We start from the raw sequence: 27,089 nt of genomic DNA, 5'->3' as shown, positions 1-27,089 counted from the left end.
TAAGCATAATCAACAGGGAGAACATTTTGGGTGTACTCTGATAAACTGTAGAAGACAGCACATTAAAAGTGTTGTGTAATGGTGCCTGAACGGCATGAAGTGAATGCACTCCTCTTCTCCTTAGTTGTTTATACAGTAATTGTGTTAGAGCAGCCCACCATTAATGTCCCCCTAACTAAGTCACTGAGTGGTGTGGTGGGTTGACCATAATGTATGCATACAGTAGCCTTCTTTTGTTTATGCCTAAAGTAGGCTATGGCTTTATTTTGTAACCCATTGCACACTGCCACTGACATGCACATACAGTGCATTCGGAAAGTATTCAGACCCATTGACTTTTCCCCCAATTTGTTACGTTACAGGGATTAAATAAATATAAATCCTCATAATTTGTAGACAGTACTGTTAATGTGTGTTCTCAAGTAGCAGTAGAGAAATGTTCCTATAAAAGCAGTGTTGCAAATGGCAGAGAGTACAGCCTCCCTTGCACCTGTCTCTGCAGTCGTCTTCATCGACCTGGCAAAGGCTTTCGACTCTGTCAATCACCGTATTCTTATCGGCAGACTCAACAGCCTTGGTTTCTCAAATGACTGCCTTGCCTGGTTCACCAACTACATCTCAGACAGAGTTCAGTGTGTCAAATCGGAGGGCCTGTTGTCCGGACATCTGTCAGTCTCTATAGGGGTGCCACAGGGTTCAATTCTCAGGCTGACTCTTTTCTCTGTATATATCAATGATGTCGCTCTTGCTGCGGGTGATTCTTTAATCCACCTCTACGCAGACGACACCATTCTGTATACATCTGGTCCTTCTTTGGACACTATGTTAACAAACCTCCAAACGAGCTTCAATGCCATACAACACTCCTTCTGTGGCCTCCAACTGCTCTTAAACGCTAGTAAAACTAAATACATGATCTTCAACCGATTGCTGCCCGCACCCTCCTGCCCGCCTAGCATCACTACTCTGGACGGTTCTGACTTAGAGTATGTGGACAACTATAAATACCTAGGTGTTTGGCTAGACTGTAAACTCTCATTCCAGACTCCTATTAAGCATCTCCAATCCAAAATTAAATCTAGAATCAGCTTCCTATTTCCTTCACTCATGCTGTCAAACATACCCTCGTAAAACTGACTACCCTGCCGATCATTGACTTCGGCGATGTCATTTACAAAATAGCCTCCAACACTCCACTCAGCAAATTGGATGCAGTCTATCACAGGGCCATCTGTTTTGTCACCAAAGCCCCATATACTACCCACCATTGTGACCTGTATGCTCTCGTTGGCTGGTCCTCGCTACATATTCGTCGCAAAACCCACTGGCTCCAGGTCATCTATAAGTGTTTTGCTAGGTAAAGTTCTGCCTTATCTCAGCTCGCTGGTAACCATAGCAACACCCACCCGTAGCACGCGCTCCAGCAGGTATATTTCACTGGTCATCCCCAAAGCCAACACCTCTTTGGCCGCCTTTCCTTCCAGTTCTCTGCTGCCAATGACTGGAACGAATTGCAAAAATCACTGAAGTTGGAGACTTATATCTCCCTCACTAACTTCAAGCATCAGCTGTCAGAGCAGCTTACCGATCGCTGCAGCTGTACACAGCCAACCTATGAATAGCCCATCCAACCAACTACCTACCTCATCCCCTTATTGAAAAAAATCTATTTCTGCTCTTTTGCACACCAGTATTTCTACTTGCACATCCTCATCTGCACATCTATCACTCCAGTGTTAATTGCTAAATTGTAATTACTTTGCCACTATGGCCTATTTATTGCCTTACCTCCTTACTTAATTTGCACACACCGTATACAGACTTTCTATTGTGTTATTGACTGTATGTTTGTTTATCCCATGTGTAACTCTGTGTTGCTGTTTTTGTCGCACTGCTTTGCTTTATCTTGGCCAGGTCGCAGTTGTAAATGAGAACTTGTTCTCAACTGGCCTACCTGGTTAAATAAAAGTGAAATAAAATAAATACATACCAAATAATTCTACACACAATACCCCATAATGACAATGCCAAAACAGGTTTTTAGAAATGTTTGCAAATTTAGTAAAAATAAAAACAGAAATAGCTTATTTACATAAGTATTCAGACCCTTTGCTATGAGACTCGAAATTCAGCTCAGGTGCATCCTGTTTCCATTGATCATCCTTGAGATGTTTCTACAACTTCATTGGAGTCCACCCGTGGTAAATTCAATTGATTGGACATGATTTGGAAAGGCTCACACCTGTCTATATAAGGTCCCACAGTTGACAGTGCATGTCAGAGCAAAAACCAAGCCACAAGGTCGAGGGAATTGTCCGTAGAGCTCCGAGAAAACATTTTGTCGAGGCACAGATCTGGGGAAGGGTAACAAAAGATGTCTGCAGCATTGAAGATCCCCAAGAACACAGTGGCCTCCATCATTCTTTTTTTTTTAACCTTTAACTAGGCAAGTCAGTTAAGAACAAATTCTTATTTTCAATGACGGCCTAGGAACAGTGGGTTAACTGCCTGTTCAGGGGCAAAACGACAGATTTGTACCATGTCAGCTCAGGGATTTGAACTTGCAACCGTTACAAGTCCAACACTCTAACCACTAGGCTACCCCGCCGCCCCAAATGGAAAAAGTTTGGAACCACCAAGACTTCCTAGAGCTGGCCGCCCGGCCAAACTGAGCAATCGGGGGAGAAGGACCTTGGTCAAGGAGGTGACCAAGAACCAGATGGTAACTCTGACAGAGCTCCAGAGTTCCTCTGTGGAGATGCGAGAACCTTCCAGAAGGACAACCATCTCTGCAGCACTCCACCAATCAGGCATTTATGGAATAGTGACCAGACGGAAGCCACTCAGTAAAAGGCACATGACAGCTCTCTTGGAGTTTGCCAAAAGGCACCTAAAGGACTCAGACCATGAGAAACAAGATTGAACTCTTTGGCCTGAATGCCAAGCGTCACGTCTGGAAGAAACCTGGCACCATCCCTACGGTGAAGCATGCAGCAGGGACTGGGAGACTAGTCAGGTTCGAGGGAAAGATGAACGGAGCAAAGTACAGAGAGATCCAAGACAACGCAGGAGTGGCTTTGGGACAAGTCTCTGAATGTCCTTTGAGTGGCCCAGCCGGAGCCCAGACTTAAACCTGATTGAACATCTCTGGAGAGACCTGAAAATAGATGTGCAGCGACACTCCCCATCCAACCTGACAAAGCTTGAGGGGATCTGCAGAGAAGAATGGGAGAAACTCCCCAAATACAGGTGTGCCAAGCTTGTAGCATCATACCCCAAAATACTTGAGGCTTTAATCGCTGCCAAAGGTGATTCAACAAGGTACTGAGTAAATGGTCTGAATACTTATGTAAATGTGATGTTTAACATTTTTAATACATTTGCAAAATTGTCTAAAAGACAAGTTTTTGCTTTGTCCATTATGTGTTATTGTGTGTAGATTGATGAGGGGAAAATAACACTAATACATTTTAGAATAAAGCTGTAACATAACAAAATGTGGAAAAAGTCAGCACCGTAGCTGAGCAGGATGGTGCAGCAACAGGCCATACGGGGGACGAGGAGAGTTTGGTTCTATTCTGTGCCTGGCCCTGTTTAGTTTGTTTCATCCTCATTAGCTGCAGCTTTAGAAGCCTTCTCCTGCATTTGCCGTTAATCTTTTTCCAAGGGAAACATGCATTTTGATAATGATTGAGTGTTAGAGCCCAGGGGGTATGAACATAACGTAAACAAAAGGAATATGAGTATCACACTTTTGAATTATATTAATGTTTAAATCAATCGGACCACATACAAGCTTTGCCCTTCATGTGGTAGCAGAGTGGAATGAGAGATTAAGGCATGTTGATGTCTGTCCTTTATTATTTTGACGTTAATGTTTCCCTTGGATGTTAACGCAGTGTCTATCTCATGGGCTTCTAATGTACTTTACTATCTGGGTCATATGCTTACAGCATGAGCTATTCATAAGTAATATTGATCTATGAGAACTCAGCTGCCTTAACATACTGGACAAATTATTTAGACTAATTCAGTACTGTATATTATTTACAGTGTATTATACATTTTGTAGTGAATCCATATATTTTATTGGTGTGGTCAGTACTAGTTTTGTCTGTTTATTGCACCAGGCACACATTTGAATCTAACATGCACTATTAATGTTTTTTTTTTCGAAGCTGTGCCCTTGGATTTGGTCCAGTGTTCTGGTTGCAGGCAGCTAGCCTGACAGTTAGCTGTTGGGCTGCTACTAGTGATGGTGAAGGAAATCATTGTGTTATGGGATTTCAATACTGATGTCTGCAAAAGGATAGACCAACCCACAATGTAGTTATGCACTTCTGTAGATCACTTGCTCTGACCCAAATAATAAAAGATCCCACCAGGGTATGTGAAACAGTGCAAAGTACGATTGACTTAAATATTAGTGTCTGATAAGTTCTAAATATTGCAGAGTGGAGTAATAGTCTATGGAATCAGTGAATTTTATTACATTTTGCACAAGTACGATTTTTAAAAAGATATATTTAAGTGTCACAACTGTTAGAATCAGAGTACTCAAAAAATACTGTGTGGAACTGTTTAGGGAGCAAGTGGGTAAAATTGACTGGTCACCTGTGCTCGATAGTGTAGGGGTAGACAGTGCCTGGGAAGCCTTTAAATGTAGATTCCTTGATGTGGTGAATGTGATGGCTCGCATTAGACATCTCAGAGTAAAGCAGAGAATAAGGCCTTTAAGAAATGTAAGAACTCTCAAGAGCAACCTGATTTTGTCCTATATAAACACCACAGAAATGAAGCACAGAGCTGGATGGATGAAGCTAAGAGGGGTTAATTTGCTGATAAAAATCATTGAGAGCAAATAACCCTAAAAATCTTTGGAAATCATTTAAGGAATTAGGCTGTAGTACTACTAAAAACAAGCTAAACAGTATTGGACTGAACATCAGGGGGGAGATGGTATATGCAGAGGTTGCCAATTAATTTGTCACGCTGGTGTAAAGGATTTGTAGACAGGCGCAGGAATAAATCATTCGGTTTTTTAATACACCCAAAACAAACACATATACAAAACACTGGGATGTACCCAAACAAAAGAGTGAGGGTAAAGCTCATAGAACGACACGAGACCGGTAATACACAATGCACAAAACACCAAGCACAGGCTAAGACACCGCATAGGTACTCACACAACCAACGGATATAGGAACAATAATCGACAGCCCAATGGGGAAACAAAGGGCACATTTATACAAACACAATCAGTGAGGAATTGGAACCAGGTGTGCGTAATGACACAGTTCAGTACAGCCTAGAAGGCCATTGACGTCGACCTCCGGAACTGGTGAACAGAATGAGCAGCAGTACCGGGGGGATCCGTGACATGATTCAACTTTTTAATTTATTTTTTACTTCTGTTGCCAGCAAGCTAGTTAGCAAGCTGCCCACCAGTTTGAATGGAAACGACCAAGTCAAGAAGTATTATTCCGAGTTAGGGGTTCAGCCAAACTCTTCTTATTTTGCAAATGTAGCAACATACAAAATAGCCAGTATACTAGCAGAGCTTAAATGCACCAAAGCCACAGGCCTGGATAATATTCCTGCAAGGTTTCTTAGAGATTCTGCTGAGCAAATTGCCCCTTATATTACGCATATTGTTAATCTCTCTTGAACAAGGCATCTTTCACAGGGACATGAAACAAGCTAAAGTTATACCTCTGTATAAGAAGGGGATAAAGTCTGACCCTGAGAATTATAGGCCCATATCTATCCTTAGTATAACACCAAATATCCTTGAGAGAGTTGTACTGTACATGAGCAAATTTATGAATATGTCAAGAAACAGTCTAATGTATGATTTTCAGTCGGGTTTTATAAGAACATACTCCACTGATTCATGTCTACTTTACTTGACTGACTTCATCAGGAAATAGATTGAGGAGGGAAATCTGTGTGGAATGGTACTGCTGGACCTACAGAAGGCCTTTGATACAGTTAACCACTGTCTCCTAATCTCCAAACTGGAGGCCTATTTGTCAAGTAGGGAGAAGGTAGTAGAGGTTAATGGTTCGCTGTCTCAGGCAAAACGAATGAGTTGTGGCGTTCCGCAGGGGAGCGTGCTTGGGCTCTACTGTTTTTACTGTATATAAACGATATGAAAGATGCTTGTTCTTGCCGTCTTTTCCTTTATGCGAATGACTCTACACCTCTGTTGTCTCACAAAAGTAAAACAATGTTGGAGAGCATACTTAGCACAGCGCTTACTAGCATTAGCAAATAGCTTGGAGATAATAAGCTATCTCTGCACTTAGGTAAAACTGAGGCAATTATTTTGGGGTCCAGACCGAAATTGTGTAGGTCCTCTGAAATCAGAGGTCCTGACTACTAAAACCTCTGTAAGCTACCTGGGATGGAAGCTTGGGAGGTGTGAACATGGCCACTAAAGTGCTAGGGAAGGTTAATGCCAAGACTAAGTTTTTGGCTAGAAAGTCTAAGCTGCTTGATAAGGACTCCATGAGAGTGCTAGACACTGCCCTCATTCAATGCAGTTTTGACTATGCGAGTACTTCCTAGTTTTGGGGCTTATCTAAGCTTATGAAGGGGAAGCTCCAGATAGCCCACAATACGCTGATCAGGATAGTATTGAAGGTGAGTCCACATATTCACATAGGCAGGAGCTGCATTCAGGAACTCAACTGTCTGCCTGTTGAGGCTAAGGTGTCCCAGATCAGACTAGGTTTGGTTTACAGGAGTATTTATGGTTCTGCACCCAGATATCTAAATGATTACTTTTCCCATGTTAGGGATGCACACAATCACAGCACCAGATCAGGTGTTGCTAATGTGTGCTTATACAGGTTCAGGAGTAATGCTGGGAAAGGTACTTCCTTGTATACTGGAGCCTGAGAGTGGACTGAGTTGTCTCTGCCCATAAAACAAGGTCCTCTCTGGGCAGCTCTGAAAAATAAAGTAAAAAACTGTTTGATGTCTTCTGTACCCAGTTACGTTGTAACTGCAATGATGAGATGGATGTTATTCTTCTTTGTTTTTATGTTTTATTATCTTGTTGTCATACTTTGTTCAACCGTGTTCGATCTTTCCTAGCCATCTTGTTTCAAGAGGACCACAATGAAAATAAGTCCCAGACTTTATTGTGTGTTATCCTCCATGATTTTACTCATGTGCATGTGTGGGTTTTTCAAGTTGTGTGTACTTGTTTTTTAAATGGTCGAATTAATAAACTAAACTAAATGACCAAGCCCCACAGATCTGATTCATGTAACAGAGAGCATGGATATGGCTTTAGAGGTCAGCATGGCCATTACACAATGCTGTGCTCTAGTCCAGTGGCTGACCAGTTGGCCCCCGGCATAGTGAGAGCTGTAGTAGACGACCAGGTGTAGTAGACTGATCAGAGGGAATCCACCATAACTGGGCATCACATCTTTCACCCACACAGATGAAAGGAGTGCCTCCATTAGGCTAATCTGGCAGGTGGGCGTTTGGGTTGTTAGAATGGGGGGGTGGGGGTGTGCGTGCAAGTGAGCGTGTGTGGATGAGTATTGTGGTAGTGTAGTGGGAGTTTATGTGGATGACTATTGTAGTAGTGTAGAGGGAGTTGATGTGGATGAGTATTGTAGTCGTGTAGAGGGAGTTTATGTGGATGAGTATTGTGGTAGTGTAGTGGGAGTTTATGTGGATGACTATTATAGTAGTGTAGAGGGAGTATGTGGATGAGTATTGTAGTAGTGTAGAGGGAGTTTATGTGGATGAGTATTGTAGTAGTGTAGATGGAGTTTATGTGGATGAGTATTGTGGTAGTGTAGAGGGAGTTTATGTGGATGGCTGCTAGGTTAAGGTCTTGTTGTCTGAGGAATGGCAGAGATACAGGCATTGCTGTTGGAGGTTGTACAGTAGCTGTATGTGAGGTATAGTGTGTCTGCAGTATGGGCTGACAGCGCCTCCTGGCAGTGTCCACACACACGCACACACACACGCATCCCAGTGCAGATCATTCATCCTCAGAGACACACTACAGCAGTGCAGGAGAAGGCTTCGAAAGTTGCAGCTAATGAGGTTGCCCTGCCCTACTGCGAGGCTGAACACGTCATCCCCACTGCCATCCCCCTGTCCTACCCTCTGTAGCTGGCTGTGACATTGCCTGTGCCTCTGTTTTCTCATCAGCCAGCCAGCCTGCTGGTCCTCCTCACATCCTCCCATCCTCCCCCAGACTCCCTCCTCCATTGATCCTGAAACAGCCTGATGGTGAAACAGATTCCATGACAACGGCACCACTGGAGACTTTAATCTATTCCTGTTGAATTCATAATTTGCCCATATCGCTGTCGCCTTCCCTTTGTTCTTCTGCTGCTGCTGGGCTGTGTCTCTGTGTGTCTCTGTGTGTTTCTGTGTGCCAGTAGCCCCCTCTTTCTCTCTCTTTCTCTCTCTCTTCTATAAACAGAGTGAGTGAGCGAGTTCCTGCAGCAGGGGATCACTGCATTAGCGCACTCTCCTGTTCTCTCCCTCCCCTTCTCCTTGCTCTCCCCCTCCCCTCCCTGTGCAGCCGCGGCAGTGTGCCTGCGCGCGCAGGGCGGATGGGGCTGTATGCCGGAGCTGGGAGCTGCAAGGTGACTGAGAGAATGGAGAGGGATGGGAAGATCTGAGCCACGCTGTGACTGTGCAGTGCCCCACCGCTACCACAACGCAAGCCCCTCTAGAGCACCCTCTCCTCTCTTCATCCCCCTCTTTCTCTCCCTCTCTTTGTCTAGACAGAGGTAGACCAGCTGCCCTGCCTCCAGCGCCTCTTTCTCAGCTGCAACAGCATCACCAGGTAAGATCTGCTGCTACTGCTGCTACTGCTTAACCCCCTCCTCTCCACAGAGCACAATGCTGGCAGGTTCCCCTCCCAGCCAGCTCCCTATAGCTCAGGGCTAGGTCTGGCCTCTGCTGCAGAGGAGGACCCATACTGCCTGGTCACTCTCTCTGAGCACACACTGAATGACTCTCCCTTCCCAAGTTGCTAATAACCTACTGTACTGCTGGGGTGGGCAGTCTCTCCCTACCCCAGTGACTAACAAACTACTATACTGCTGGGTTGCTAAGAGATGGTGTGTCGGCATGTCTCATGAATGGAAAGTCTGTTTTGTTACTGTAGAGAGAGTTTTCAAACCCCTGTTATTTTTTCCATGTGTGGTTTGTGGCTTTGCCTTTTTACCTCCCTTAGCCTTATATAAATAGTGGAGTTGTCATTGAGTTCAGTCAGGAGGACAGGGGCTGAATGCTGAAGTAGCACTGTCTCTGCCTGTGAAAACAGTCCTGTGAAGTCCTGATTTAATAAGACAGTGTTGCCAGTCCAGAGGGCCACAGTTGACTCCTGATGTGATTCATTTCTCATGGCAGCTCTTGCTAGCCCACTCTGTTTTAGGCAGGAAATAAATAATTTAAAGCCTGCCTTGCCCAGCTTATATAAATCAATAATGATGGCAAAATACAACATCTAGTCTAATCTGGCTTGCATTTGATCCTCTGTCAGAGCCTTTTGATTTAAATCGTCTGAGAAATGTAGGCTACTATAATCATCGCACAGTGAAGTCCTGGTGGATAACACGTGCCTATTTGACGTCTGCATAGCTGTAGCTGAGGGAGAAGCCATCCCAGGCTCAGCAAAGCCTTTGGTTGAAGCGATCATTATCACAATTAGGCCAATCAGAAGTTCTCTGTGCAAACAGTGCCGAGAACACTATTTATATTCACATGGTGAACCAACTGTACTGTTTACATTACATTTCCATATTTGTCATTGAGCAGACGTTCTTATTCAGAGTGATTTACAGGAGCAATTAGGATTAGGTGTCTTGCTCAAAGGGACAGCGACCGATCATTTTCACCTAGTCAGCTCAGGGATTTGAATCAGCGACCATTCGTTCAGTGGCCCAACGCTCCTAACCGCTAGGTCACCTGCCACCCGAGTTAGCTTGGCTACCTACCACCCTGTTTAGCCTAGTTATTCTCTTCCCATCTAAAACTCTGTTCACCCAGCCCAAGGCCATGTCTGATGCTTTCAATGCCCTCTTCCACTGCCAGCCCCAGGCCCAATTAGCATGTTTCCATGTTTTATTTTTGTTGAGTTCTGGGCCCTGGGTATTCAAAAAGGGTCTTAGGGTAGGAGAGCTAATATTGGATCAATTTTGCCATAATAAGATTATATGGACTAGGGGGACCTGATCCTAGATCAGCATTCCTAATCTGAGACGCTTTGTGAATACGGGCCCTGTTCCCTGGTGGTATTGTCGACCTATGGATTATAAGGTTAATTCAACAAAAATAGAGGTTGGGGGAGCTTTTCTAAGTGAATTACTCATCATATTAACATATAGTTGCATCAGTGCCTGGTATGGCAACAGCTCGGTATCCGACCGTAAGGCTTACAGCCCAGTACATCACTGGGGCCAAGCTTCCTGCCATCCAGGACACATACATACATACATATATATACAACTATATATATAGTTGAAGTCGGAAGTTTACATACACCTTAGCCATATACATTTTCACAATTCCTGACATTTAATCCTAGTAAAAATTCCCTTTCTTAGGTCAGTTAGGATTACCACTTTATTCACCACTCTAATACCTTGACTTTGTTGTCCTTAAGCCATTTTGCCACAACTTTGGAAGTATGCTTGGGGTCATTGTCCATTTGGAAGACCCATTAGGAAGACCCATTTGCGACCAAGCTTTAACTTCTTGACTGATGTCTTGAGATGTTGCTTCAATATATCCACATAATTTTCCTTCCTCATGAAGCCATCTATTTTGTGAAGTGCACCAGTCCCTCCTGCAGCAACACACCCCCACAACATGATGCTGCCACCCCCGTGCTTCACAGTTGGGATGGTGTTCATCGGCTTGCAAGCATCCCCCTTTTTCCTTCAAGCATAACGATAGTCATTATGGCCAAACAGTTCTATTTTTGTTTCATCAGACCAGAGGACATTTCTCCAAAAAGTACGATCTTTGTCCCCATGTGCAGTTGCAAACCATAGTCTGGCTTTTTTATGGCGGTTTTGGAGCAATGGCTTCTTCCTTGCTGAGTGGATGTCGATATAGGACTTATTTTATTATGGATATAGATACTTTTGTGCCTGTTTCCTCCAGCATCTTCACAAGGTCCTTTGCTGTTGTTCTGGGATTGATTTGCACTTTTCGCACCAATGTACATTCATCTCTAGGAGACAGAACGCGTCTCCTTCCTGAGTGGTATGATGGCTGCGTAGTCCCATGGTGTTTATACTTGCGTACTATTGTTTGTGCAGATGCACTTGGTACCTTCAGGCGTTTGGAAATTGCTCCCAAGGATGAAACAGACTTGTGGAGGTCTACCATTTTTTCTGAGGTCTTGGCTGATTTATTTTTATTTGCCATGATGTCAAGCAAAGAGGCACTGAGTTTGAAGGTAGGCATTGAAATACATCCACATGTACACCTCCAATTGACTCAAATTATGTCAATTAGCCTATCAGAAGCTTCTAAAGCCATGACATAATTTTCTGGAATTGTCCAAGCTGTTTAAAGACACAGTCAACTTTAAACTTCTGACCCACTGGAATTGTGATACAGTGAATTATAAGTGAAATCATCTTTCTGTAAACAATTTTTTGAAAAAATGACTTGTGTCATGCACAAAGTAGATGTCCTAACCAACTTGCCAAAACTATAGTTTGTTAAAAAGACATTTGTGGAGTGCTTGAAAAATGAGTTTTAGTGACTCCAACCTAAATGTATGTAAACTTCTGACTTCAACTGTATATAACCTACTGTTCAAAAGTTTGTGGTCACTTAGAAATGTCCTTGTTTTTGAAAGAGAAGCACATTTTTGATCCATTAACATAACATCAAATTGATCAGAAATACAGTGCAGACATTGTTAACGTTGTAAACGACTATTGTAGCTGGAAACGGTCTGATTTTCTTATGGCATATCTACATAGGCGTACAGAGGACAATTGTCAGCAAACATCACTCCTGTGTTCCAATGGCACGTTATGTTAGCTAATCCAAGTTTATAATTTCAAAAAGGCTAATTGATCATTAGAAAACCCTTTTGCAATTATGTTAGCACAGCTAAAAATTGCTGTGCTAATTAATGAAGCAATTAAACTGGCCTTTAGACTAGTTGAGTATCTGGAGCATCAGCATTTGTGGGTTCGATTACAGGCTCAAAATAGCCAGAAACAAATAACTTTCTTCTGAAACTCGTCAGTCTATTCTTGTTCTAAGAAATGAAGGCTATTCCATCTTCAAGAAACTGAAGATCTCGTACAACACGGTGTACTACTCCCTTCACAATTACAGCGCAAACTGTCTCTAACCAGAATAGAAATAGGAGTGGGAGGCCCCAGTGCACAACTGAGCAAGAGTACAAGTACATTAGAGTGTCTAGTTTGGTACCCGCAAACAAAAACAGACGCCTCACAAGTCGTCAACTGGCAGCTTCATTAAATATTACCCATAAAACACCAGTCTCAACTTCAACAGTGAAGAGTCACTCCGGGATTCTGGCCTTCTAGGCAGAGTTCGTCTGTCCAGTGTCTGTGTTCTTTTGCCCATCTTAATCTTTTATTTTTCTTGGCCAGTCTGAGATATGGCTTTTTCTTTGCAACTCTGCCTAGAAAAGCCAGCATCCCGGAGGTACCTCTTCACTGTTGACGTTGCGGGTACCATTTAATGAAGCTCCCTGTTGAGGACTTGTGAGGCATCTGTTTCTCAAACTAGACACTCTAATGTACTTGTCCTCTTGCTCAGTTGTGCACCAGGGTTAACTAACACAACGTGCCGTTGGAACACAGGAGTGATGGTCGCTGATAATGGGCCTCTGTACGCCTGTGTAGATATTCCATAAAAAATCTGCCGTTTCCAGCAAAAATTGTAATTTACAACATTAACAATGTCTACACTATTTCTGATCAATTTAATGTTTTTTTAATGGACAAAAAATTTGCTTTTCTTTCAAAAACAAGGACATTTCTTAGTGACCGCAAACTTTTGAACGGTAGTGTATATAATTTTTTTTACTTAACCTTTATTTAATTAGGCAAGTTAGTTAAGAACAAATTATTATTTATAATGACGGCCTACACCGGCCAAACCCGGGCGATGCTGGGCCAATTGTGCGCCGCCCTATGGGACTCCCAATCACGGCCGGTTGCGATCCAGCCTGAATTTGAACCAGGGTGTCTGTAGTGACGCCTCAAGCACTGAGATGTAGTGCCTTAGACCGCTGTGCCACTCGGGAACCCAAAAAATATACTAGGTGGTGTCAGAGGAATGCCTAAAAAATTGTCAAAGACTCCAGTCACCCAAGTCATAGACTGTTCTTTCTGCTACCACACGGCAAGAGGTACTGGAGTGCCAAGTCTAGGTCCAAAAGGCTCCTTAACAGCTTCTACCCCCAAGCCACAAGACTGCTGAACAATTAATTAAATGGCCACCCGGACTATTTTCTTGACACACCCCCTTTGTTTTTACACTGCTGCTACTCGCTGTTTATTATCAATGCATAGTCACTTTACCCCTACGTACACATACAAATTAACTTGACTAACATGTGCCCCCGCACATTGACTCGGTACTGGTACCCTGTGTAAAAATAGCCTCATTGTTGTTATTTTATTGTTACTTTAAAAAATGTTTACTTTAGTTTATTTAGTAAATATTTTCTTAACTCTATTTTCTTAAAACTGCATTGTTTGTTAAGTGCTTGTGAGTAAGCATTTCACGGTAAAGTCTACACCTGTTGTATTCGGCGCATGTGACAAATAAAATTTGATTTGATATTGTATTTATCCCATTGATAGTTGTTAATGACCTTTGTGGTGAGTGTTTTCTCTCTCTGTCTGTAGTTTTGATGAGCTAGCCTGCCTGGGAGAGTCGTGCTCCCTTTATGAGCTCACCCTGGATGGGAACCCAGTAGCCCTGGAGACATGGTACAAGCAGGCCGCCCTGCGCTGTGTGCTTCAACTCAGACAGCTGGACATGAAACGTGTCACGGTAAGACATACGCTCGGTGCAACACTTTACAGAATCCTTGAAACTACCACATGCTTGATATCCATAGGGATAAAAGCTGAATTGCCCGTCAAACATGATGTCATTGTATTCACACTACATACGAGGCACTTGAGTTCAGAGGTTCATGCATTTGAAAGCTGTTAAGCAGGCAGGCAACACGCAGGTCTGAGCTTGTAGGCTACATGAACCCTGAGGTACCACACACACACCTTACCCTTAGAATATGGAGGTATTGGCCTGCAGCCAATAGGATGGGCAAGTCCTCCTGAGATCAGAATCTGATTTGCACAACTTTCCACAGATGAGCACTCGCTCTATGTGACTGGTAGTAACATAGTTTGAGGTATAACATACTTGCTGTCAGTGCCAAGGCAGGCAGATATAATGTATGAGTAAAATAAGGGTTAAAGCTGGCTGCAGATGTGGAGGAGCTGAACTTTGAGACAGAAAATAATCAATAGATGCCAGGAAACTGTTACCTTTGCTCCTTGTGGGATATCTGTGTCAACACAACAGACTGGGTTTGTTCAGGGGGAAATGAACAGTGTTAATGACAAATATTCAGCGCTATTTCACCTAATAATCTAGTCTACTAATTAGTGGGAAAGGATGACAATGCATTATTGATACTATTACATATAGCCTAGTTGTGACAGCACTTAAGGTCCTCTGCTCAAACTGATTTGAGCCCTTATTGCATGGAACTTCCATCTCATAATGCTCAAATAAACAGCAAACCTGGTTTAAAAAAACAGATAAAGCAACACCTCGCGGCACAACGCCTCTCCTCTATTTGACCTAGATATTTTGTGTGTATTCATTGATATGTAGGTTACGTGTGCCTTTACATTTTTTTAATGTAGTTCTGTCCTTAAGCTGTTCTTGTCTATTGATGTTCTGTATTATGTTTCATGTTTTGTGTGGATCCCAGGAAGAGTAGCTGCTGCTTTTGCAACAGCTAATGCGGATTCTAATAAAATACAAAAATACAACATTTCACATACTGATTTAACTTTTTTGTTACAAAGTATTTTTGATAAAAGGCCTTCCCTTATAGAAAAAAACATTAAGCAAAGGGTATGAAAGATAGCACTTTGATTCTGGAGCCATGGCAGCATTTTCAGTGAACCAAATCAAGGAATCCTTTCTCAGCCGAATCGTCACAGAGTAGCCAGCGCTAAACATCCCCTAGAGCTCAGCTGGCAGTCTCATATTGTCTCTGCTGGTGCATTGCATGCTGGGAGCTCTGCCTGGCACACCCAAACAGCTGGGCTCAGTTCAGATGAGGCTGCAGCTGAATATTAGAGAGACAGATAATCCTGTGATGCAGCAGGAGATGTTGTCTCTCCAACTGGTCCTTCCTGCAGACTGAAAACCTGCAGCCAACATATCAGACATTATTCTGACTGTGCCTCCATCTCATGTTGAATAATTCAGACTCGTCCATGAATGGAGCGACACCCTGATTGTGTTATTGACCCTCTTTTCTGCAGGAGGAGGAGAGACGTATGGCCTGCGTCATGGCCCGGAAGGAGGATGAGAAGAAGAGGGAGAGTCACAAGCAGGCCATGCACAAGGTACCTGACTTACCTTATGTTGACTCTGTACATATTTGTGTTTAACATACTGCACTATACTGTTACTATCACAGATATCTCGCCATGTTGACTGAACAATATGTTCTTCTGTTCTGACATATATACAACTGATGTTAGCTGGCTGATTGTCACATAAGAGGAAAAATTCCACAACGATAAAGTGGAATTCAAATAATGTCACAGGTCATTGATACGTACTGAGCAGACTAGCTGGTGAGAGTTTAAGTCATTAACCAAATATTTCAAATATTTTGTGGCATTTAACGTGTTATATAAGCTTTTCTGCCGGATGCATGTCAAAAACATAATTAAGCCATACAGATTTCATTTGTGGAAAGTGCTTATTTGGACAATAACCAAACTCCTTGGCCCTCAATGCTGTTTGTTAAAACGTTTTTACATCCAAAACATTTCCTGTTTATTCATATGAATAGCCAAAACTAGTCACAATATGAACATGCTTATCGTCTGCTAGCCATTAGGGTTTATTATGAGTACAATAGGATGTTAGGTGTGCTTTTGTTTAAACACATTGCACATGTAACATACACTGCATAACCCCTTGTAGACAGTGGATGAGGATGACTAATGTTGTGGGAGTTACACTATAAGTGCATTATTTAAGGAGAGTGCAAGAGGGCCGTTTTTGATGTTGAACAATGTATTAAATAATTTATATCAACTTGTATGATATGCTGTCATATGTCTGTAAGCAATTTCTGTTGATGCTGAGGTATCGGTAAGCAGTTATCTCAGATGATACCTAAAGCGCTCTGAGGGTTGCTCCTCAATGGTCACTAATTCTTAACTACTTGAAATACACTGTGGTGTTCGCTTGTCATGTAAAGAGGAGTCATCTGCTTTGCATTAACCGCCCAACCATGAGTTGATAAATGGGAGCATTATAGTAGGGAGATGAAGGCTCAACCCACTAGACCCCAGTAACCCTGCATTTATGTAGCTTGGCGTGGTGTCTTCTGTTTCAAAAAAAAGTTATTTTTCCAAGGGGGCTCAAATAACAGTGACTGTAGCTACAAGTTTTTCAATCCACTTCAATAGTCATTTGTCTTTTTCCTCCATTATCTTTTCCATAAGTGTTCCTCACAATAACTGTTCTAACTACAGGGTTTCTAAGTGCTCAGTTCCTTTTGAAGATTATCAGATCCCACCAACCTTTGTTTGAGACTGGTTATGGTTTCAGTTCAAATGACCAAAACATGCTTGCTCAATCATTGTCTATCTGTACTGTACCTCTATGTGTTAGAGAATGCATACTGTACTGTATCTATACTGAACAAAAATATAAACGCAACGTGCAACAATTTCTACAATTTTACTGAGTTACAGTTCATATAAGGAAATCAGTCAATTGAAATAAATTCATTAGACTCTAATCTATGGATTTCACATGACTGGGCAGGGGCGCAGCCATGGGTGGGCCTGGGAGGGCATAGGCCCACCCACAGGGGAGCCAGTCCCAGCCAATCAGAATGAGTTTTTCCCTTAATAATAATGACGTTATTACAGACAGAAATACTAATCAGTTTCATTATCTGTCCGGCCGGCTGGTCTCAGCCGAATGTGGAGGTCTTGGGCTGGCGTGGTTACACGTGGTCTGCAGTTTTGAGGCCGGTTGGACGTAATGCCACATTCTCTAAAATGATGTTGGAGACAGCTTATGGTAGAGAAATTAACATTTAATTATCTGGCAACAGCTCTGGTGGACATTCCTGCAGTCAGCATGTCAATTGCATGTTCCCTCAAAACTTAAGACATCTGTGGTATTGTGTTGTGTGACAAAACTGCACATTTTACAGTGACCTTTTATTGTCCGCTAGCATAAGGTGCACCTGTGTAATGATCATGTTGTTGTAATGCCCGGGGTGTAGTGGAGGAAGAAGTCAGACACAGGAAACAGAGAGTTCAGAGTAGCGCTTCTTCTTTATTCACCACACAGGTGAAAACGACGCCACTCAAACAAATGCCCCAAAACACAGGGGAACTAAACAGTCCCGAATAACACACATACACGAACAACCGTGACTTACAGGCGTGTATACGAGTACACATAAAACAATCCCGGCACACCCAGCAGGCGGGCCGGCTGGATAATAAAGCCCAACTAATTAACCTAACTAAACACAGGTGTAAGTAATAAACAGACAAGGAGGGGGAGAAAAAGATCAGTGGCAGCTAGTAGGCTGGTGATGATGATCGCAGAGCGCCACCCGAACAGGAAGGGGAGCCACCTTCGGTAGCAGTCGTGACAGTACCCCCCCCTGACGCGCGGCTCCCGCTGCGCGCCGACACCGGCCTCGAGGGCGACCCGGAGGGCGAGTCGTAGGGCGATCCGGATGGAGGCGATGGAAATCACTCAACATTGACGGATCCAAAATGTCCCCCACCGGTACCCAGCACCTCTCCTCCGGACCGTACCCCTCCCAGTCCACGAGGTACTGCATGCCCCTCACCCGGCGTCTCGAGTCCAGAATGGCCCGTATCGTGTACGCCGGGGACCCCTCGATGTCCAGAGGGGGAGGAGGGATCTCCGGCACCTCACCGTCCTGCAGGGGACCAGCTACCACCGGCCTGAGGAGAGACACATGAAACGAGGTGTTAATACGATAATAGGAAGGGAGTTGTAATCGATAACACACCTCATTTATTCTCCTCAGGACTTTGAAGGGCCCTACACACTGCGGCCCAAGTTTCCGGCAGGGCAAGCGGAGGGGTAGGTTTCGGGTCGAGACCCAGACCCTGTCCATCGGTACAAATACGGGGGCCTCACTGCGGTGGCGGTCAGCACTCCTCTTCTGCCATCCACTGGCTTGTTTGAGGGATTCCTGGACGGCCCTCCAGGTCTCCTTGGAGCGCTGCACCCACTCCTCCACCGCAGGAGCCTCGGTCTGACTCGGATGCCAAGGTGCCAGGACCGGCTGGTAGCCCAACACACACTGGAACTGAGATAGGTTTGTCGAGGAGTGACGGAGTGGGTTTTGGGCCAACTCCGCCCATGGGACGTACCTAGACCACTCGCTGGGCCGGTCCTGGCAATATGACCGCAGAAACCTATACCCACCTCCTGGTTCACTCTCTCCACCTGCCCATTACTCTCGGGGTGATAACCGGAGGTCAGGCTGACCGAGACCCCAGAAGCTCCATGAACGCCCTCCATACCCGGGAGATGAACTGGGGACCCCGATCAGAGACGATGTCCTCCGGCACCCCGTAGTGCCGGAAGACGTGGGTGAATAACACCTCCGCAGTCTGTAGGGTTATAGGGAGACCGGGCAACGGGAGGAGACAGCAGGACTTAGAGAACCGATCCACAATCACCAAAACCATTGTGTTCCCCTGAGACGGGGGGAGATCGGTCAGAAAATCAACTGATAGGTGAGACCATGGCCGTTGTGGAACGGGGAGGGGGTTATAAATTCCCTCTAGGAAGGTGCCTAGGAGCCTTACTATGGGCGCACACCGAACAGGAAGAGACATAAACCCTAAAGACCCGAGCCAAGGTGGGCCACCAATACTTCTCCCAGAGGCCCCGCACTGTCCTCGCCACCCCAGGGTCACCCGAGGAGGGTAGGGTGTGAGCCCACCGAATCAGTTGGTCCCGAACACCAAGCGGCACGTACTTACGCCCAGCCGGACACTGAGGAGGCGCAGGCTCCGCCCGTAACGCCCGCTCGATGTCCGAGTCCACCTCCCATACCACTGGTGCCATCAGTCTCGAGGCGGAAAGGATGGGAGTAGGCTCGGTAGACCGATCCTCCGTATCATAAAGGCGGGACAGTGCGTCAGCCTTTACGTTCTGGGAGCCTGGTCTATACGACAGAGTAAACCGGAATCGGGTGAAGAACATGGCCCACCTTGCCTGACGTGGATTCAGTCTCTTAGCTGCCTGAATATACTCCAGATTCTGGTGGTCGGTCCAGATGAGAAAGTGGTGCTTAGCCCCCTCAAGCCAGTGTCTCCACACCCTCAGGGCCTAGACCACCGCTAACAACTCCCGGTCCCCCACATCATAGTTACGCTCCGCTGGACTGAGCTTCCTCGAAAAGAAAGGGCAGGGGCAGAGTTTTGGTGGTGTACCCGAGCGCTGTGATAGCACAGCACCCACCCCAGCCTCGGACGCGTCCACCTCCACTATGAATGCTAGAGAGGGGTCCAGGTGCGCCAACACGGGTGCATCCGAGTCAACCTATTGAAGGCTCTGTCCGCCTCTGCTGACCACCGCAAACGCACCGGGGCCCCCCTTCAGCAGTGAGGTAATGGGGGCCGCTACCTGGCCAAAACCCCGGATAAACCTCCGGTAGCAATTGGCAAACCCCAAAAAATCAAATCAAATCAAATCAAATTTTATTTGTCACATACACATGGTTAGCAGATGTTAATGCGAGTGTAGCGAAATGCTTGTGCTTCTAGTTCCGACAATGCAGTAATAACGAGCAAGTAATCTAACTAACAATTCCAAAAAAAACTACTGTCATACACAGTGTAAGGGGATAAAGAATATGTACATAAGGATATATGAATGAGTGATGGTACAGAGCAGCATAGGCAAGATACAGTAGATGATATCGAGTACAGTATATACATATGAGATAAGTATGTAAACCAAGTGGCATAGTTAAAGTGGCTAGTGATACATGTATTACATAAGGATGCAGTCGATGATATAGAGTACAGTATCAACGTATGCATATGAGATGAACAATGTAGGGTAAGTAACATTATATAAGGTAGCATTGTTTAAAGTGGCTAGTGATATATTACATCATTTCCCATCGATTCCCATGATTAAAGTGGCTGGAGTAGAGTCAGTGTCATTGACAGTGTGTTGGCAGTAGCCACTCAATGTTAGTGGTGGCTGTTTAACAGTCTGATGGCCTTGAGATAGAAGCTGTTTTTCAGTCTCTCGGTCCCAGCTTTGATGCACCTGTACTGACCTCGCCTTCTGGATGGCAGCGGGGTGAACAGGCAGTGGCTCGGGTGGTTGATGTCCTTGATGATCTTTATGGCCTTCCTGTAGCATCGGGTGGTGTAGGTGTCCTGGAGGGCAGGTAGTTTGCCCCCGGTGATGCGTTGTGCAGACCTCACTACCCTCTGGAGAGCCTTACGGTTGAGGGCGGTGCAGTTGCCATACCAGGCGGTGATACAGCCCGCCAGGATGCTCTCGATTGTGCATCTGTAGAAGTTTGTGAGTGCTTTTGGTGACAAGCCGAATTTCTTCAGCCTCCTGAGGTTGAAGAGGCGCTGCTGCGCCTTCCTCACGATGCTGTCTGTGTGAGTGGACCAATTCAGTTTGTCTGTGATGTGTATGCCGAGGAACTTAAAACTTGCTACCCTCTCCACTACTGTTCCATCGATGTGGATGGGGGTGTTCCCTCTGCTGTTTCCTGAAGTCCACAATCATCTCCTTAGTTTTGTTGACGTTGAGTGTGAGGTTATTTTCCTGACACCACACTCCGAGGGCCCTCACCTCCTCCCTGTAGGCCGTCTCGTCGTTGTTGGTAATCAAGCCTACCACTGTTGTGTCGTCCGCAAACTTGATGATTGAGTTGGAGGCGTGCATGGCCACGCAGTCGTGGGTGAACAGGGAGTACAGGAGAGGGCTCAGAACGCACCCTTGTGGGGCCCCAGTGTTGAGGATCAGCGGGGAGGAGATGTTGTTGCCTACCCTCACCACCTGGGGGCGGCCCGTCAGGAAGTCCAGTACCCAGTTGCACAGGGCGGGGTCGAGACCCAGGGTCTCGAGCTTGATGACGAGCTTGGAGGGTACTATGGTGTTGAATGCCGAGCTGTAGTCGATGAACAGCATTCTCACATAGGTATTCCTCTTGTCCAGATGGGTTAGGGCAGTGTGCAGTGTGGTTGAGATTGCATCGTCTGTGGACCTATTTGGGCGGTAAGCAAATTGGAGTGGGTCAAGGGTGTCAGGTAGGGTGGAGGTGATATGGTCCTTGACTAGTCTCTCAAAGCACTTCATGATGACGGATGTGAGTGCTACGGGGCGGTAGTCGTTTAGCTCAGTTACCTTAGCTTTCTTGGGAACAGGAACAATGGTGGCCCTCTTGAAGCATGTGGGAACAGCAGACTGGTATAGGGATTGATTGAATATGTCCGTAAACACACCGGCCAGCTGGTCTGCGCATGCTCTGAGGGCGCGGCTGGGGATGCCGTCTGGGCCTGCAGCCTTGCGAGGGTTAACACGTTTAAATGTCTTACTCACTTCGGCTGCAGTGAAGGAGAGACCGCATGTTTCCGTTGCAGGCCGTGTCAGTGGCACTGTATTGTCCTCAAAGCGGGCAAAAAGTTATTTAGTCTGCCTGGGAGCAAGACATCCTGGTCCGTGACTGGGCTGGGTTTCTTCCTGTAGTCCGTGATTGACTGTAGACCCTGCCACATACCTCTTGTGTCTGAGCCGTTGAATTGAGATTCTACTTTGTCTCTGTACTGGCGCTTAGCTTGTTTGATAGCCTTGCGGAGGGAATAGCTGCACTGTTTGTATTCAGCCATGTTACCAGACACCTTGCCCTGATTAAAAGCAGTGGTTCGTGCCTTCAGTTTCACACGAATGCTGCCATCAATCCACGGTTTCTGGTTAGGGAATGTTTTAATCGTTGCTATGGGAACGACATCTTCAACGCACGTTCTAATGAACTCGCACACCGTATCAGCGTATTCGTCAATGTTGTTGTCTGACGCAATACGAAACATCTCCCAGTCCACGTGATGGAAGCAGTCTTGGAGTGTGGAGTCAGCTTGGTCGGACCAGCGTTGGACAGACCTCAGCGTGGGAGCTTCTTGTTTTAGTTTCTGTCTGTAGGCAGGGATCAACAAAATGGAGTCGTGGTCAGCTTTTCCGAAAGGGGGCGGGGCAGGGCCTTATATGCGTCGCGGAAGTTAGAGTAACAATGATCCAGGGTCTTTCCACCCCTGGTTGCGCAATCGATATGCTGATAAAATTTAGGGAGTCTTGTTTTCAGATTAGCCTTGTTAAAATCCCCAGCTACAATGAATGCAGCCTCCGGATAAATCGTTTCCAGTTTGCAGAGAGTTAAATAAAGTTCGTTCAGAGCCATCGATGTGTCTGCTTGGGGGATATATACGGCTGTGATTATAATCGAAGAGAATTCTCTTGGTAGATAATGCGGTCTACATTTGATTGTGAGGAATTCTAAATCAGGTGAACAGAAGGATTTGAGTTCCTGTATGTTTCTTTCATCACACCATGTCACGTTGGCCATAAGACATACGCCCCCGCCCCTCTTCTTACCAGAAAGATGTTTGTTTCTGTCGGCGCGATGCGTGGAGAAACCCGCTGGCTGCACCGCTTCGGATTGCGTCTCTCCAGTTAGCCATGTTTCCGTGAAGCAGAGAACGTTACAGTCTCTGATGTCCCTCTGGAATGCTACCCTTGCTCGGATTTCATCAACCTTGTTGTCAAGAGACTGGACATTGGCAAGAAGAATGCTAGGGAGTGGTGCACGATGTGCCCGTCTCCGGAGTCTGACCAGAAGACCGCTTCGTTTCCCTCTTTTTCTGAGTCGTTTTTTTTTTGGTCGCTGCATGTGATCCACTCGGTTACACTGGTTGTAAGGCAGAACACAGGATCCGCGTCGCGAAAAACATATTCTTGGTCGTACTGATGGTGAGTTGACGCTGATCTTATATTCAGTAGTTCTTGTCGGCTGTATGTAAAGAAACCTAAGATGACCTGGGGTACTAGTGTAAGAAATAACACGTAAAAAAACAAAAAACTGCATAGTTTCCTAGGAACGCGAAGCGAGGCGGCCATCTCTGTCGGCGCCGGAAGTCAAAATGAAAACCGCTGCACCTCCCTTTTCTTCACAAAAAAGAAACTCAAGGAGACTGGTGAGATGGAGGGCTGAATGTACCCCTGTCCCAGAGACTCCGTGACATATGTCTTCATAGCCAACGTCTCCTCCTGGGACAATGGGTACACGTGACTCTTGGGAAGCTCAACGTTTACATGGAGATCTATCGCACAATCCCCTCCCGGTCGATGAGGTGGTCATTTAGTCGCTCTCTTTTTACTGAAAGGGGGGGTGCGCACCGTGGAACCCTGGTCTGGACTCTCCACGGACGTGGCACCGATGGAAACTCCCAGACACCTTCCAGAACACTCCTCTGACCACCCCTGGAGAACCCTCTGTCTCCACGAAATTTTGGGATTGTGACTAGCCAGCCAGGGAATCCCCAGCACCACTGGAAACGCAGGCGAATCGATAATGAAGAGACTTATACGCTCCCTATGATTCCCCTGCGTCACCATGTCCAGTGGAACCGTGGCCTCCCGGACCCTGACCCTAATGGCCTGCTATCAAGGGAGTGCACAGGGAAGGGAGAATCTATCGGCATGAGTGGAACACCCAGCTTGATGGCGAGTCCGCGATCCATAAAGTTCCCAGCTGGACCTGAATCGACTAGCGCCTTATGCTGGGAAGAGGGGAAAAATCAAGGAAAGAAATAAAGACAAACAAGTGACCAACAGGGGGTTCTGGGTGAGTTTGGTGCTGACTCACCTGGGGTGACCGAGAAGCGTTCCGCCTGCCATCTCGACTCCCAGACGGGCCCCCCCCAGCACCGATCGGCCGTGTGTTCTCTCCGACCACAGCTGGTGCAGGGGGAGCCTCCTCCTCCGGGAACCCCTCGGCATGGCCCCTCCCAACTCCATAGGAATGGGAGCGGGGGCGCTGGTTGGTGGAACGCACAGGACCCTCTCTGAACGCCCGCGGGCAGCCAGCAGATTGTCCAGCCGGATAGACATGTCAATAAGTTCATCTAGGGAGAGAGCGGTGTCCCGACACACTAGCTCCCTGCGTCCTCCCGGAGACTACACCGGTAGTGGTCTATAAGGGCCCTGTCGTTCCACCCAGGCCCAGCGGCCAAGGTCCGGAACTCCAAGGCGTAATCCGGGGCGCTCCTCTTCTCCTGCCTAAGGTGGAACAGTCGCCCTCCCGCCGCTCAAACACCTGACACCCCGCCGCCGCTCCATCAAAATCCCTTAGGAGCGCAAGACGGAGAGCGCTGGAGCCGGGGGATGGGGAGAGAGGAGAAGGGGAATCCTGGGCTGGGGAAACCGAAGGTGGAGAGAGGAGACCACTCCTCTCCCATCGGTCCATTCTCTCCATCATCTGGTCCATCGCGGATCCGATCTGATGGATGACGGTGGTGTGGTGGAGGACACGTTCCTCCATCGATGGGAGGGGGTTGGCAGCTGCTCCTGCTGACTCCATTCAATCGGTGTGGGATTCTGTAATGCCCGGGGTGTAGTGGAGGAAGAAGTCAGACGCAGGAAACAGAGAGTTCAGAGTAGCACTACTTCTATATTCACCACACAGGTGAAAACGACACCACTCAAACAAATGCCCCAAAACACAGAGGAACTAAACAGTCCCGAATAACACACGTACACGACCAACCGTGACTTACAGGCGTGTACATGAGTACACATAAAACAATCCCGCACACCCAGCAGGCGGGCCGGCTGGATAATAAAGCCCAACTAATTAACCTAACTAAACACAGGTGTAACTAATAAACAGACAAGGAGGGGGAGAAAAAGATCAGTGGCACCCGAACAGGAAGGGGAGCCACCTTCGGCAGGAGTCGTGACAGTTGTTTAATCAGCTTCTTGATATGCCACACCTGTCATGTGGATGGATTATCTAGTAAAGGAGAAATGCTCACTAACAGGGTAATGGAACATTTCTGGGATCTTTTATTTCAGATCATGAAACACTTCACGTTGCGTTTATATTTTTGCTCATTATATACTGTATATTGATGTGTGTGTTCCTGCCTTCCTGCTGCATTGACTGATCCATACTGAGAGATCAGCAAGAGGTCTAGAGGAAGTTTAATTGCCTGTGTGTAATCCAAGCCAGCTAATTGAGCTAGTTGAGGAAATAATGATAAATGGAATGCTCCGTGAGGGTTCATGTAGTCTCAGAATGATCCACTATCAATCCTCTTTGCCAGCCGTCCTCTGTGTGTGGGAGTGGAGCATTCCATTCCATACCTGTGCGTATCAAAACTGAACTGAATAAAGGCAACAAAAAAAAAATGAAATCTAAGAGAAAGCAAGAGAGAGAGCTGCATTCTTCCTTGTTGCAGGGTGGGGGTGGCACAGAAGTACTGCTGCTGCCTCTGCTACAGTCAACACGGATTCTGCTGCTGCAGTAATGCTGAGACAGTTGTTGAGAGATATGGGGCATATACAGTACAGCACACACAAATTGTACCTTGTTATTACAGACAGAGCCTTTGTAACTGTAACTGAGACTAGGTATTGGTAAGATAGGCATGTTTGTAAGTAATGTAAGCTAAGTGACAGTCTATCAGTTAGAATAACATTTGAAGTTTTATTTTTTGAAGATCAACAGTACATGTGTATTTGTGTTCATAGAGTCCTGCTCATGTTGTGCCTCAGCAGTTCTACACTCAACTTGGACTCAAGTCTCAGGACTCCTCAGTGACAAGCAAGGTAGGTGGAATGTCTTTGTCTGTAGCAGGAGAGAGATCTCAGTTTCATAATATCATCCTGTCCTCTGTGTGCCCTGCTGAGGACCAATGCCAACTAAACCCTGCTCTGTTCCTTGTGTGTGCGCGCATGTTTGTGCATGCATGTGTGCTTGTGCATGTGTGTGTGCCTGTCTGCGTGTGTTTATGTGTATGTGCAGGAGAAGCGGCGTCTGGCCATCCGTAATGCAGCACTGCAGTGGGAGGGGGTCAGGGCCTGCCTGGAGCACCCGGCTCAGAACGGAGCCAAGGAGGAAGTCAGCCCTGAAGCAAGCCCTGCCCACAGTCCCGCCCAGACCAATGGCCTTGCACTGGAACCTTCTCCGGATGAGCAGCTCAGGTAACGTTAGGGGGGAGGGGCCGTGCATAGGGGTGGCACTTTGGGCTCTGGAAGACAGTAGTTATAGTTGCTGGACTGTTATAGAGGTATGCATAATATGTTTTCTGTTCTGCCAGACGGGTGAGTCCGGTGTCGGCTCCGGACAGGCCAACAGGGGGCAGTGAGACCCGGATACGCTCCACCAGTCGCCCCAACAGTCCTCGAGACCCCAAGTTAGTACTACACCACACCCAGGAATACATACACATCACAGGAGGTTGGTGGCAACTTAATTGGGGAGGACGGGCTTGTGGTAATGGCGTGAGCGGCATAGGTGGAATGGTATCAAATACATCAATCACATGGTTTCCAGGTGTTTGATGCCATTCCATTTGCTGCGTTCCAGCCATTATTATGAGCCGTCCTCCCCTCAGCAGCCTCTACTGATACGCGTACTCACAGGGGATAGGATATTGGAATGTAAACATGCTTCCAATGCAATAAAACATGGTCCCGTTATAATTGTTCACACATTATAATTATTTCAAGTT

At 46.1% G+C, this 27,089-nt stretch overlaps 1 protein-coding gene across 2 annotated transcripts in view; it reads left to right on the top strand.

Moving 5' to 3' along the window:
• The window catches only part of LOC112263850 (leucine-rich repeat-containing protein 49), a 63,128-nt gene that overhangs the window by 18,444 nt on the left and 17,595 nt on the right, over positions 1-27,089 (top strand). For both annotated transcript variants that reach the window (XM_024440488.2, XM_042319091.1), the window contains 6 exons: positions 8,769-8,830; positions 13,902-14,049; positions 15,564-15,647; positions 26,107-26,184; positions 26,381-26,559; positions 26,676-26,771. In XM_024440488.2, coding sequence (XP_024296256.2) covers positions 8,769-8,830; positions 13,902-14,049; positions 15,564-15,647; positions 26,107-26,184; positions 26,381-26,559; positions 26,676-26,771 — 647 coding nt within the window. The remainder of the gene's footprint in view (positions 1-8,768; positions 8,831-13,901; positions 14,050-15,563; positions 15,648-26,106; positions 26,185-26,380; positions 26,560-26,675; positions 26,772-27,089) is intronic.

Source organism: Oncorhynchus tshawytscha, unplaced genomic scaffold (assembly GCF_018296145.1).
Source record: "Oncorhynchus tshawytscha isolate Ot180627B unplaced genomic scaffold, Otsh_v2.0 Un_contig_37_pilon_pilon, whole genome shotgun sequence".
In the NCBI taxonomy this organism is placed as follows: domain Eukaryota; kingdom Metazoa; phylum Chordata; class Actinopteri; order Salmoniformes; family Salmonidae; genus Oncorhynchus; species Oncorhynchus tshawytscha.
This window is presented reverse-complemented; position numbering and strand designations above follow the sequence as displayed.